At 42.6% G+C, this 13,448-nt stretch overlaps 4 protein-coding genes across 4 annotated transcripts; 2 read left to right on the top strand and 2 right to left on the bottom strand.

Moving 5' to 3' along the window:
• Window positions 1-2,387: 2,387 nt before the first annotated feature.
• Window positions 2,388-5,162, bottom strand: LOC134194925 (uncharacterized). Its single transcript, XM_062663907.1, has 3 exons — window positions 5,065-5,162; window positions 4,803-5,003; window positions 2,388-3,080 (listed from the first exon to the last, which is right to left on the bottom strand). Exons 1-3 carry the CDS (start codon window positions 5,098-5,100, stop codon window positions 2,724-2,726), a joined length of 594 nt encoding a protein of 197 aa, XP_062519891.1. The 5' UTR covers window positions 5,101-5,162; the 3' UTR covers window positions 2,388-2,723.
• A 72-nt stretch (window positions 5,163-5,234) lies between these two features.
• Window positions 5,235-11,892, bottom strand: LOC134194569 (uncharacterized). The gene is made up of 4 exons (XM_062663513.1): window positions 10,886-11,892; window positions 10,674-10,798; window positions 5,570-6,001; window positions 5,235-5,504 (listed from the first exon to the last, which is right to left on the bottom strand). Exons 1-4 carry the CDS (start codon window positions 10,971-10,973, stop codon window positions 5,235-5,237), a joined length of 915 nt encoding a protein of 304 aa, XP_062519497.1. The 5' UTR covers window positions 10,974-11,892.
• On the top strand, window positions 6,410-10,552 carry LOC134195204 (uncharacterized protein K02A2.6-like). The gene has a single exon (XM_062664204.1). The coding sequence runs from the start codon at window positions 6,410-6,412 to the stop codon at window positions 10,550-10,552; it is 4,143 nt and encodes a 1,380-aa protein (XP_062520188.1).
• Window positions 11,893-11,937: 45 nt separating the features above from the next.
• On the top strand, window positions 11,938-12,673 carry LOC134195085 (uncharacterized). The gene has a single exon (XM_062664096.1). The coding sequence runs from the start codon at window positions 11,975-11,977 to the stop codon at window positions 12,641-12,643; it is 669 nt and encodes a 222-aa protein (XP_062520080.1). The 5' UTR covers window positions 11,938-11,974; the 3' UTR covers window positions 12,644-12,673.
• The last annotated feature ends 775 nt before the right edge of the window (window positions 12,674-13,448 follow it).

Genomic DNA, 13,448 nt, shown 5'->3' with positions numbered 1-13,448 from the left:
GGGCTAGCAGAAAGAGCAGTGCAAACGCTCAAACAAGGTCTCAAAAAGATTGACAAAGGCACAATCCAGGAGAAATTGCAAACATTTTTGATGTCATATCGAAATACGCCTCATTCTACAACAGAGATATCTCCCGCGGAGCTGTTGTTTGGAAGGAAACCAAAGGTCGTTCTAGATTTGTCACGGCCGAATCTGACGAGAAAAGTACTCAAGAAGCAAGAACAGAAGCATTATCATGATCAAAGACACAGCAACAGGAACCTGCAAGTAGGACAGACAGGTTACCTCCGAAATTTTGCAACAGGACCACTTTGGCTTCCTGCAGTGATAGCACAAGTTCTTGGACCATTGTCCTATTTGTGCACTCTAAGGAACGATCGAAGGGTTAAGCGACACGTTGACCATCTAAGGCAGAGACATTCCGTCAGTCGCAGGAATAATGGAGACGAAGCTGGATCCACGCCAGGAGAGGACGACTTACCAGAACAAGAGCTGACCTTTCCAGACTTACCAAGCCCAGAGGAAGAAGTGATACAGGACGATGACGAAGCACCCAATGTGGACGAGTGCCTACAAACAAAAGTACCTCAAACAGAAGTACCCTAAGCTGAATCAACCACAGGACTCAGACGATCTAACAGAACAAGGAGACCACCACAGCGTTTAGACTTGTAATCTTGTTTGTGACTGTGCCTATGCAGCTGTAGTTTTATCTAAGGGGAGACGGATGTAGTGTATTCAATAGTGCTATATATGAACATAAGGGGCAGACATACGGGTCAGTGTCAGAGCGGCAAATCGTGTACTTAGTCGTAGAGTTGAGTACGTGCATGAGTACATAATAGAGTGGACGATGTACTCAGCGCGCCGTGTTTTGAGGGCCACTGGTTTTTGCGCATGCGCATGCTGAGAAATAAGATGTCTACTGTTGCACTGTTGTATAGGGACTATTCTGTTCACGGGGACAATCCTGTTCACGTGGACTATTCTGTTCATATCTGCTCCTATTCTGTTCATATTTGCTCCTATTCTGTTCATTGGGGACTATTTTGTTCACGCGATTTGAACACACCCTAGGATTTATGCATGCATTTATAGAAGTAGGCATGATTTGTTTTAAATTAACTTACAATTTGTGTTTCGCTTTTCATGAAGGTCGTCAAAGCAGCACACAAAATATTTGCGGAAGAGATCAACTCTAAGGTATTAAAGATATCTGACTGTGTTGCTAAAGAATAGCTTAGGTATTCATTTTCATTTTGTTTCAATGTAAAGCATGACAAAAGAGTCATTGTTGTGAGCTCTTTTGTTATTCCGTGCTACACAAACCGAGGTTATGAAGGTGTTCAAAGAGCTTGTCAGCATGTACGTCAGTTAAATTGTTTGTATAACTTTTTGTTTAGCACCTAGTGTAATGTATAAAACTGATGCAATGTAGGCAAGTGTATTCGAGTACGAAATTATTGCAATTCCAGTGCATCTTGGCAATCATTGGATTTCAGTGGTTTGTGCAACTTGCAAAAGTAATTCTATAGATAACTGTACAGGTTTTACAATTAGATTTTAGACTTTGGAAGACGGGTAGACAACGTCATAGATTCCTATGGCAACGGTCACAGTGCAGCCGTTGCATCTATATTGTAAATTGGCTCAACGTTCTGTTTAGCAATAACGTTGTTGCATTTAAGAATTTGACAGGTCATGGTTGTCCGACGAATACGAAAACAAAACGAAAGCAACACTCAGTCTGTCTTTATGGACAACGCACAAATTGGTTTCAAAGGTACATTATATAATAATACTTGTATAGCGAGGTTATAATAAGTTGTCAACTGTTTCAAAACAACAAGAAGAACCACAACAAACATAGTGTCAACTGCAGTTTGTGAATGTGCTTAGCACGTTTACAATTATTCTTGGATCTCTTTCGTTTTTCATTTCAACATTTTTACCCTCTTGTACCTCGAACACGAGACAGTTCAGCTACCGTAGAAAGTTGAAAGGCGTGAGGTCAAGCGTTAGAATACTCTTTTCGTGCATATTTCCAGTACGCAATTTTTTAACCGTATAATTCTTTCTGATCATTTATTGTAAGCAACAAGATCTCCTGAGTTAGGAGTTATACAAAATGGAACTACTCAGTGCATTGTCATATATCTTTTCCTAGTTGCAGTAACAATTCGCAAGTGCAACAATCGATGTCGGGAAACAGAAAGAACATAAGACAGCAACTTCGACCAAAACGTACACTATGTCATTACGGTTTCTCTACTTTTCTTCTCTGCTAGATCATTTTATTATTTGTTGCTGTAGAAATCCAGCGACGATAGTTTAAAGTCAGTAGTAATTTCTGTATGAAAGACACCGTTACACTGTAAAAACAAGTGTGTTGTTTTAACACACAAAGGCGTGTTATTTCCTTGAAGCCCAAAATAACACACTACACATGTGTTGTTTGCTGAGTGTGTTGTTTCAACACGCCCAACTGTGCTATTTCTACACTTCCAAATGTGTTATTTTAACACACAAAGGCGTGTTATTTCCTTAAAGCCCAAAATAACACACTACACATGTGTTATTTGCTGAAGGTGTGTTGTTCAACACGCCCAACTGTGTTATTTCTACACTTCCAATCTACTAAAAATTCTTTCACAAATTTGCTATTGATAGCCAACTGACTATAACACAACCTTCTATTTAAAGCAAAACAAACTGTTACAGAGTCAGCTACTATAGTGTCCTTGTTGACTCGCAAGCTCATCCATTTCGTTGATCAGGTAAGCAGCGTAAGACCTCGTTCGTGTTGGTCTTGAACTTTTGTCAGCGACCCTCAAAAGGACATCTTGCATCAGGCACAAGAAAGAGTAATGTTCTTCTGGGTAGCTCACGTCATAGACATAGTAGATAGCCAATAACGTTGTCAGTGTCTTTGCCATAAGTTGTTCTGGCTCTGACAATTTAGCGACAAGGGTCTTTTCAGCACCGATCAGTGTGATGATTCTCGCTGCCCTTTCAACTTGTTCCAAAACAGTCACTGTTGGAGAAACTGTAAAAATGTCTTCTTCTCCATCTCCAGATGACTATAAATAAATTCAGAAATTAGTGTCTGATTTACTCGAGACACAGACAAGAAATAGAGCAGGCATATACACAATGTTATGCAGGTATGCAAAAACAAAGGAAGGTGTGAATGTGATTGTATAAGTCCCCAAAACTAAAGAACATATATCTCAGCTATGAGTATTATTTCAATCTTTTATTTGTTACTATAAATTAGAATGACATTAGTAAACTGACAGACAAGCAGCCAGACAAGGAGACAAACAAACAAGCAACCAGGCAGGGAACAATGTGAACAGACAGACAGATATACAGTGTACATGACGGTACACACACACACACACACACATGCACGCACGCACACACACACACACACACACACACACACACACACACACACACCACACACCCACCCAGACTCATACACACCACCCACTTACAGATTAAGCTAGATTTGTTCTAGACACACTCAGTAAAAACACCAACAATGCTTCACTCGTCCCTTTGGTTTTATAGCATTCTGCCTGTTGAGGTATATCACAGAACAGAAACTTAACTGATCAAGGCCACATCATATTGTTGCCAATTGATTCTGAATTTCAGTTAATTTTCTGTTATCTTACCTCAGTGCAGGCAAAATGCTACTAAAAACCAGAAGAATGAATAAAGAGTGGAGAAACAAACAAACAAGGAACAGTTTAGAAATCAATAGAAGAAAGAAATCAATAGAACAAAGATATAGTTCATTAATAGACAATGCTTTTATATCTAGTTGATGGACATTGAACAGTCCTTAGACTCAAGCATATATAGTCAATTGTTCTGTACTAAAATAGTGATGTAAATATGAGTGCTTTTAAATAGTTACACCTTTGAGACAGAAAGCATTCAGGCAGGCAGACAAGTAGTATTATTACAATACAACATCTCTACAAATGATTATTAGTATCCACAATTTGTAATTAAAAGAAAGTGCTTCATAAATCAAGTTCAAACATATCAATGTGTGGAGCACTCAAGCAGCCAGACAGCCAGAGATGCAAACAGACCTGCTGTAATCTACCTTTGCAAAAAGAACAGTAGTTACTTGTGTAGCCTGCTCTGTGTTAGATTTCATGTATTCAAATATTACATGTATATGGTTTTGACAGACAAGCAGACAAGAAAACAAACAGACATAGAAGCAAGCAGCTACACACATGCACACAAGGACACAGGCAAACAGACAGAGACACATGCAAGTAAACAGCAGGGTAAGCAAGAATGCGACCAGACAAACAAGCAAATGTGTAAGCTGCTAGACATGCAAAATGCACAAAACATAGACACAAACTGGCATAAAGGCAGCCAGGCAAGCAAGGATATAGACAGACAGACACGTGCAAAGGTAGTATATGGAAGTCAGGAGGGCTATTAGTTCTAGCTGGTTTAAATATCTTACATGCATGCAGGTTTCACCTTCATGTATCAAATGTATTTATTGACAGACAGACAGACAGGCAGCCAAACAAGGAATGATAGATACTGTACAGGCAGGCTTATTCAGAAATGCAGACAGCTATGTAAATTTTAATTAAAATATTCTACAAACTCTCAAAACTACAGATTCCTCTAGTTATCAGTGAGTTGTAGGGTATTACATTCAGAAAAGTGGATTGTTTACAAATATGTTAATTGTGACTGAATAGGTGTCATGTTATAACATGAGGAAGACCATGGACATACTACAATATTCTGCTCACCGTGATTTTCTTCATTATTGAATTGATTCCCTTCTTCTTCATTTTCAGAGACATGACTTCTTTCTCCATCGTGTGAACAGCTTCGACTTCTTCACCTATGTTGTTGGGCTCGCATCCCAGCACTTTCATCAATAAGTCCCATCTGCCCATAGCAACTAGGACCATCCCTTCTCCAGTGATTCGTTCAAATTCACTCATAAGCTGTATCATAAAACACGTGTCAGGTTATACAGAACTTGAAGTAATAAGTCGTGTTCCTAACCATTGGCTTTGATTTGAGACATGGAAACATTTGCATAATACTTTTGATCGACTGAGCTTCCTTTTCTATCCACTGCCTTCGAGGTAAGAAAGTTATCTCCATTATAATGGAGATAACTTTCTTACCTCGAAGGCAGTGGATAGAAAAGGAAGCTCAGTCGATCAAAAGTATTATAGAGTGGTCAGTGCTTGTCTATTTGGTGTTTTGGACATGCATTCTGCTTTCATCTTTGCAACATTTCTATCATACGCGACAATGTCAGATGACATAGATTCGTTGCTCGTGTCAGCATCATTTGCCACTAGACAATCATCAAGACGAGCCGATGAAGTAGTCCCTGCCCTTGCTTTCCTTCTGCCCTGGCCAGTGCTCTGAAAAGACTTTCTGGAATAGCTCCGTATGTTTCTAAATCGCTGTGACAGCTGAACCTTGACAGTTGTCTAAATATTTCATACATGCTACAATCATAATTGCATACTATAGCTAGCAACCAACAAGAACTGACCCATACTGGCTGTCCTTGCAACTTGTCTGCCAGACATGGATATTTTTCAACAATATCGCATGCCACACGTTGGTACTCAGATGGTGATGGGAAGCTACTATATCCCGCCATGAAGTCACTTATATATCTAATGAATGCTAAGCGATCCGTCCCATAGATTTTACCAGAAACAACAGCTTGCTGTATTCTTGCCGGATAAATTTTGGGAAACACAAATGGATCAGGAATAGATGCTGAAATCTTCATTTTCTTGGGAGGTGGCGTATCCTCTTGAACTTCTCTTTCTTCTTTATCAGAATCAGCAGCTGTTTCCGTCTCCAAACAACCAGGCACATCTAACATTTCATAGACATCTGAACTCTCTTCGTTTGGTGTTCCAACAGTACTACTAGTAGACAAAGTCGTTGATGAGGATGAACCTTCAATCCAACCCTGTATAGCCACACACACACAAGAGTAGAGGATGATATATTCTAGGAAATGAAATGCTCATGTAACGTTAATATGCATGCAGTTATAATTGCAATCATTTCAGTAATCGGTTGGTTAAATATCGCTATATGGATATACTGGAACGCGAGGCTAGCACACCCACATCCTCACGTATTATCCGTAATCACGTGACTCCATCACATCTACACAGTTCTTTCGTAGTAGAGCATCTAGCAAAATCAATGCACTTACTGTTGTGTTTGTAGATGCTTGCTAGCATACGGGAACTGGGGTTTTGCGGTAGATAGAGGATGACTGAACCGGTGTTTGAGTCAGTGTGAGAGTAGCGGCCGTTAACGTGTGTTGAATAGTACATTGAGTGAATACACGACAATATTGGCGACGAGGATGGCGACTTCAGGCATTCACCCGCCTCCTCCCTTCCTTCCACACCCGGGGGAACCGGCGGTGCCATGGAAGCATTGGTTGTCCGCTTTCGACACCTACGTGGCAGCCGCGGCAATCAAAGACGAAGCAGACAACAAGCCTCGACTACGCGCCCTTTTGACTCATTGCTTAGGACTGGAAGGGCAGCGGATACTTTCGACGGAGACAGAGACGGAATCATACGTTCAGTTACGTGATGTGTGTGCGACGTTGTTCGGACCGAGACTCAATTCTATGGTCGAGAGATTCAAATTCCGACAAAGAAAGCAACATCAAGGAGAGTCCGTGAAGCAATATGTGTTTGCTCTGAGACAGCTAGCAGCCACTTGCAAGTTTGGACCGTTGCATGACGAAATGATTAGGGATCAACTTATAGAAAAGACGGTTTGTGGTAAAGTGAGAGACCGCTTGTTGGAAGAAGATGAAGATCTTACTCTAGACAAAGCAATTGTACTGGCATCACGGATGGAAGAGGCGGCTAGGGATTCAGCAGCTATTGCGACAGTGTCAGGTAGCGTAATGGATGCAGTGCCAGGAGGTTTAACTAATACAGCTTCGGGTCAATTGGCACAGGAGTCACGTGGGATTCGTCAAGTACAGACACGGCCAGGTAAAAGCGGCTGGAGTAGCAGAGGAGACGGCAAATGTGGTAACTGTGGGTTCTCGGTTCACAAGGGTTCAACATGCCCAGCATCAACACAGACCTGTAGAAAATGTGGGAGAATAGGACACTACGCACGTTGCTGTAGGTCAAAGAAACAGTCACAGATCCAGGAAGTTGATTGTGGCAATGAGCAAGGGGTAGAGTTGGAGACCGTTCGAATCAATGTTGTTGGTGGTCAGTCCAGTACACTCGAGTATCGCCAATGCGTTTGCGAGTTAGCTGGTGTCAGTTTGTCACTTGTTATTGACTTGGGGGCGAAGGTTTCAGTGCTGTCAAAAAGGTCATATGATCGATGGTTTTCTTGGAGTAAGCTGGAACCAGCAAATCGAAAGCTAGTTGGTTATGCAGGATCGCCAATAAAGGTGTTGGGAAAGGCAAAGCTACCAGTCCGATACCGGAGATGTCAATTAGCAGAGTTTCCATTCTATATTACAGACAAGGGGACAGACATACTAGGTCTCGACTTGTTTGATGCCCTGGGATTTCAAATTTGTTGGGATCCAGAAGAACTAGGCAGTCATAGTGTACAAGCGGTTGACTTGCTCAACGATGGAGTTACTAAGGGAGGTTGGAGTCGGAGATGGCCTAGGGTGTTCAGTGGATTGGGGAAAGCCAATCACTTTGTTCATTGCCCGTTAGTGAACACCACCGTACCACCGATTATGCAGCCACTTAGGAGATTGCCACTGGCTCTACGAGAGAGGGTGGCAGAGGAGTTGGATCGTTGGGAGAGTTTGGATATCATTGAAAAAGTGGATTCATCCCCATGGATCTCAAATTTAGTAGTGGTATGGAAGAAATCAGGGGCAATTAGACTCTGCGTAGACCTTCGAAGAGCCAATCAGGCAATCATACCTGGCAAGCATCCACTTCCAACAATGGAAGACATAGCGGCAGAGTTTTATGGATCTACAGTATTTTCGAAGCTGGACTTAAACCAGGGGTACTTGCAAATACCTTTGGCAGAGGAAAGTCGCTTTATTACAGCATTTGTAACACATAAGGGGACTTACCAGTTCAAGAGAATGCCATTCGGTTTGGCATCGGCCCCAAGCGCCTTCCAGAAAGTCATGGTTACGGTCGTAGCCGGAATACCAGGAGTTGCTGTCTACATGGACGATATTGTCGTTCATGGGCCAGATCGACCAAGTCACAATAAGAGACTGAATGATGTGTTTCAACGACTACAACATCACAATTTGACACTAAATGTGGACAAGTGCACTTTTGCAGTTAAGGAAATATCATTTGTGGGACACAGTATTTCGGCGAGTGGTATTCGTCCTCTAACATCTAACATAGAAGCAGTTGAAAGACTGAAAGAACCGACATCAGTGACAGAACTAAATTCATTCCTCGGTATGACAAATTACTACCTCCGGTTCGTGCAGGGCTATGCTGATATCTCTTCTCCTTTGCGGTGCTTATTACGGAAGGATGCCCGTTGGGAATGGTCCACTGAATGTCAAACGGCATTTGACAAATTGAAACAGCTTGTCACATCAGCACCAGTTCTTGCCCACTTTTCATCCACAGCGGACACCTTTGTGTCGTGTGACGCTTCTGGAGTAGCTATTGGGGCAGTATTGTCTCAAATACAAGATGAACAGGAACGTCCTGTGGCATATGCGTCCCGTGCGTTGTCACCAGCAGAGCAGAAATATGCTGTGGGAGAACGGGAGGCATTGGCCTGTGTGTGGGCGTGTGAGAAGTGGCATGTATTTTTGTTTGGACGACCGTTTGTACTTCGTACCGATCACCAAGCCTTGGTATCACTGCTATCTGCGTCAGGAACAGGTCAAAGGCCATTGCGATTACACCGGTGGACAGAACGGCTGTACAAGTATACATTCCGCGTGGAATATCGACCTGGTCATTCCAATCAAGTTGCTGATCTACTGTCGAGGTCACCAGCTCCAGCTGAGAATTCAGCATGGGACTCTGATGATGTGGAAGAATGTATATTATTGTTGAGCACATGGAGCCCGGGGGTACCCTTGGATGAAATGGAAAGGGAGTCAGGTGCAGATGCAGAAATCCAAACGGTTTTAAGGTGCATCCGGGAAGGATGGCACAATGTCAAAGGAGAGTTCCGTCCTTTTTGGAATGTTCGACACGAGTTGGCACCTGTGGGTGGAAAGTCGAGTTGTCTGATGAGAGGGAATCGAATAGTCGTACCAAGGTTGCTGCAGAAACGGGTGCTACAGCTAGCTCATGAGGGTCACTTGGGGGTTGTTCGTATGAAACAGAGATGCCGAGAGTTTGCCTGGTGGCCTGGGATTGACCGCCAAATTGAGCAAATGGTGAGAGATTGTGAGCCCTGCCTTGTCAGCGGGAAGTCTCGCCAACCTGTACATGCTCCATTACAACCTACTCCTTGGACAGCGGTACCGTGGCAACGACTTCAGGTAGATATCTTTGGAGAAATTCAAATAGCAATGGCTCACCAGCGATACGCTATTGTAGTTCATGATCTGGGATCAAAGTGGCCAGAAGTAAGACTGTGCTCACAAGTGCGGACGCAAGAGGTTGTGCAGTTTTTGGAAGACCTTATTGTTGGGTGGGGGTTTCCTGAGTCGATAACAACGGACAATGGACCTCAGTTCCGGTCGTATGAGTTTCAGCAGTGGTTACGAGAACGGGGTATTCGCCATATTCTCACACCACTGTATCATCCAAAAGCAAATGGAGGAGTCGAAAGATTCAATCAAGTGCTTAAACAAGGCCTGAAGACAGGGTTGTTGGAAGGACGTTCAGTGGAGAGTTCAGTGCAAAGCACATTGTTTAATTATCGGTCTACGGCGCATTCACTTACGAGGAAATCACCAGCAGAAGTTATGTTGGGCCGAAAGCTTCGGCAGCCCTTATCCCAGATGATTCCTAGGCAAGATAAGAAGGGATCACTTCAGCTGAAGAATGCGGACGAGGTCGTGGCAAGGAAACAGGCAGCGATGAAGGCATATGTAGATCATAAAAGGAGAGCTAGAGCTTCGTCCTTTTCTCCCGGAAGTTGGGTAAGAGTAAAGCGTCCGCTAAGAGGCCATAAGTTGAAGTCGCAATTGTCCGATCCAGTAGAAGTCTGGTCAAGGGTAGGGAAGGACACTTACCTGCTACAAGATGGACGTCTGTGGCATGCTGACCAATTAATTGCTGTGGCGAAGCCAGCTGGTGTTGCAAATACAGCTGCAGTACTCAGCTGGACTGATGGGGAAGAGGAAATCTCAGAAGACATGACAGGAAATCAACACGATGGGGGAAATGTCGAAGTCGAAGGAGAGGCAGCAAGTGATGCAGGCACTGCCCATGATCATGAAAATGAGACAGAAACAACAAGGCCAAAACGAGTGAGGACAAGGCCCAAACGCCTCGAAGATTTTGAGGTGGAATATGCAACTCGATTAGAAGGGGGAGAAAATGTTGTGTTTGTAGATGCTTGCTAGCATACGGGAACTGGGGTTTTGCGGTAGATAGAGGATGACTGAACCGGTGTTTGAGTCAGTGTGAGAGTAGCGGCCGTTAACGTGTGTTGAATAGTACATTGAGTGAATACACGACACTTACAATGCAGAAATCGTCCAAAACCGCTCGTTTCAATCGAAGTCTGTCTCCCATAATAGGCAGAGCTGTCTTCAATTCTGCTTGGTCTTGAAGTAGGCTTCTAAGGGCCGTTCCATCGATTTCATTCTCTGCAGCAGAAACAAACAAGCCCGGCGACACTCAGTAACTAAACAAGCTTCACTACCTCTAGATACAGAGAAGTCTGCATCACGCACCTGCAAAAAAGGCTCGAACTCTTTCACTAAACGACCTCCTCGCTAGCCAAGCCGACACGCCTGCCACAGACATATCATCGAGATCCATTGCCGTGTACGTTAGCTCACAGAAACTGTCCTTTCGTTGTGGTCTTTCACGAGGTCAGCAGCGCGCGCTTTTTTGTTCAGCTGCGCAACAAGGCGTGTCTTCCGGGATCTCGTTTGTTCCGGAAGTGGAAACCGATAGTTATGGCTTCGTGTTCCATGTGCAACTACAGGGCACGGTCAAGCTTTGGTTTACTGAATCACGCTCGCACAGTTCATCAGCATCATCCCAATTTTGTTGTTCACTGTCGCCATGAAGGCTGTGGTCAGACTTTCAAGAAGTGGAAGAGCTTCAGTCAACATCTACGCAGATCACATGGTGCACTGCAAGATCTTGAATCACGCAATATTTCATTTCAGACAGAACACTGTGAAATGCTCGGAATTGACGCAGCAGTGGAGGGCACGGAGTCAGATGACTTCGATACTTCCGGGCAGAGAGCAAGGTTGGACACGTGTGACCCATCAGACGTGAGACTCTCGCAAACGGCTGAGTATTTGCTTGCTTTAAAAGCAGAAAGTCAGCTAACTCAAACTGCGGTTGACAAAGTAATGGATGCGACGAGCAGTTTGATTGCTTCTGTCCTTTCAACTCTCAAGCATCAATTTCGTCAAAAATTGGAAACCGTTGAGAACCTACAGGACCAAGATCAAGTTATGGACTTGTTGGAATATTGCTGTAAGGATGATGTTTTTTCCAACCTAGGTACAAGATACAAGCAAGAGACTTTTTTTCAAGAAAAGTTTCACTTTGTGGTATGTACTTCAAATTGTAAGGAATTGCACTCTTTGTTGTCAATATAATCTCTTTAATTAACCATTCATTTGTTAATAATGCACAGCAAAATTATCTTAATTTATCTAGTAATTTCATACCATGCACTGTATTTATTCTAATACATACATATATATACCAGTATATATATATATATATATATACCAGTATCAACTCCTCATGCAGGCGCATGGCTGCGGGCAATCCCTAACAGAAATTTGGGCCTCGTCATGTCTGCAGAGGAATATGTGATTGCTTTACGTTTACGGCTAGGAATTCCAATTTTTCCTTCTCTCTCTACTAGATGTCCATGTGGTTCAATAATAGATGCCTACGGAGATCATGTGTTAGGTTGCGGCTATGGTAACCTGAGAATTAAACGCCATGATGCGTTATGTGATGTCATCTTTCACACACTACTTGAGGATCACTCTGGCACTCGGAGAGAACAGCACTGTGGCGGATATAATAATTCTCGCCCAGGTGACGTCTACCACCCAGATTTTCTACTTGGTCGTCCAGGATATTTTGATATCACAGTAAGGAATTCCTTCCAGCAGTCTCACATTGTCCACTCCGCTTATTGTGCTGGTGCCGCTGCAGCAGCTGGAGAGATGGAGAAAGACGATCGTCATAAAGACAACGTAGAGGCGACAGGAGGTGTTTTCTACCCGCTGGTAGTTGAGTCCTACGGAACGTGGACCTCCAGTAGCTTACAAACTTTAAAAACAATTGCTAGAAGGACATCTCTCCGTAGTAGTATTACTGTCAGCAGGGCTATCGTTAATTTTCACGGGCAGCTCTCTCTCCGCCTTTGGCAATTTAACGCTAGGATGATTTTGGACCGTTTGTCTTTGTTAGGTTTAGACAGAGACTACTCTGTTTGTTCTTCGTTGTGAGGCCCCTCTAGTGGAGGGGTAGCTATTATTTATATTTGAATAAACTATACCAGTATATATATATATATATATATATATATATATATATATATATATATATATATATATATATATATATATTGTATTGTTGTTGTTTCGCACACAGAAACCTGGTGCAAATGCGTACAGAAAAGGAAAAACACACAACTACTTAAACCGCTAAATGAATATGTTAGCTTATTGTCAATCTGCTGAAAATAGACCAGCACATAATACTTTTTGTTTTGAAATCTGCTACTACCTCACGATAGAAATCGTTTCTATATGTTTACCTGATCAGCATTTGACTACACAGGCTGCTACATGAGACAGTCAGACAATTAAACTATGTAACAACATGCTGAAATGGTAATCATCGTCGTTTCATTCTATTGTATGAACATCAGTCATTTACACCTAAACTGCACTACATGGTGCATCTTCCACAACAGCTTCTAAGGTAAAGCCATTTGATGTAGTGATATTTATGTGAAAGATCGCTTACAAACTTGGATCAATGGCTCTAAAATTGTCTAGGCGGTTTTGAAATATACTGGACAGATATATGGTTACTCTCTGTTTACTTGGGAATTGGCAACTACGTGGCTAAAATCATTTTACTTTTAGGTTATTACTTGCCTGAAGTGTTAAACCTCCATTATGTGTATCTAATCCTGTATAAATCAGAAATTCTATAATTACTCCTCAAGCTAAACTTATCACTTTAGATAAACTTTAAGCTGACCAGCTGGCTAGAAATTGGAAAGGCAAGCTTCAACTATGCCAG

Source organism: Corticium candelabrum, chromosome 19, assembly GCF_963422355.1.
Source record: "Corticium candelabrum chromosome 19, ooCorCand1.1, whole genome shotgun sequence".
Classification (NCBI taxonomy): domain Eukaryota; kingdom Metazoa; phylum Porifera; class Homoscleromorpha; order Homosclerophorida; family Plakinidae; genus Corticium; species Corticium candelabrum.
Note: the sequence above shows the minus strand (reverse complement) of the source record. Positions and strands in the feature narration are given on the sequence as shown.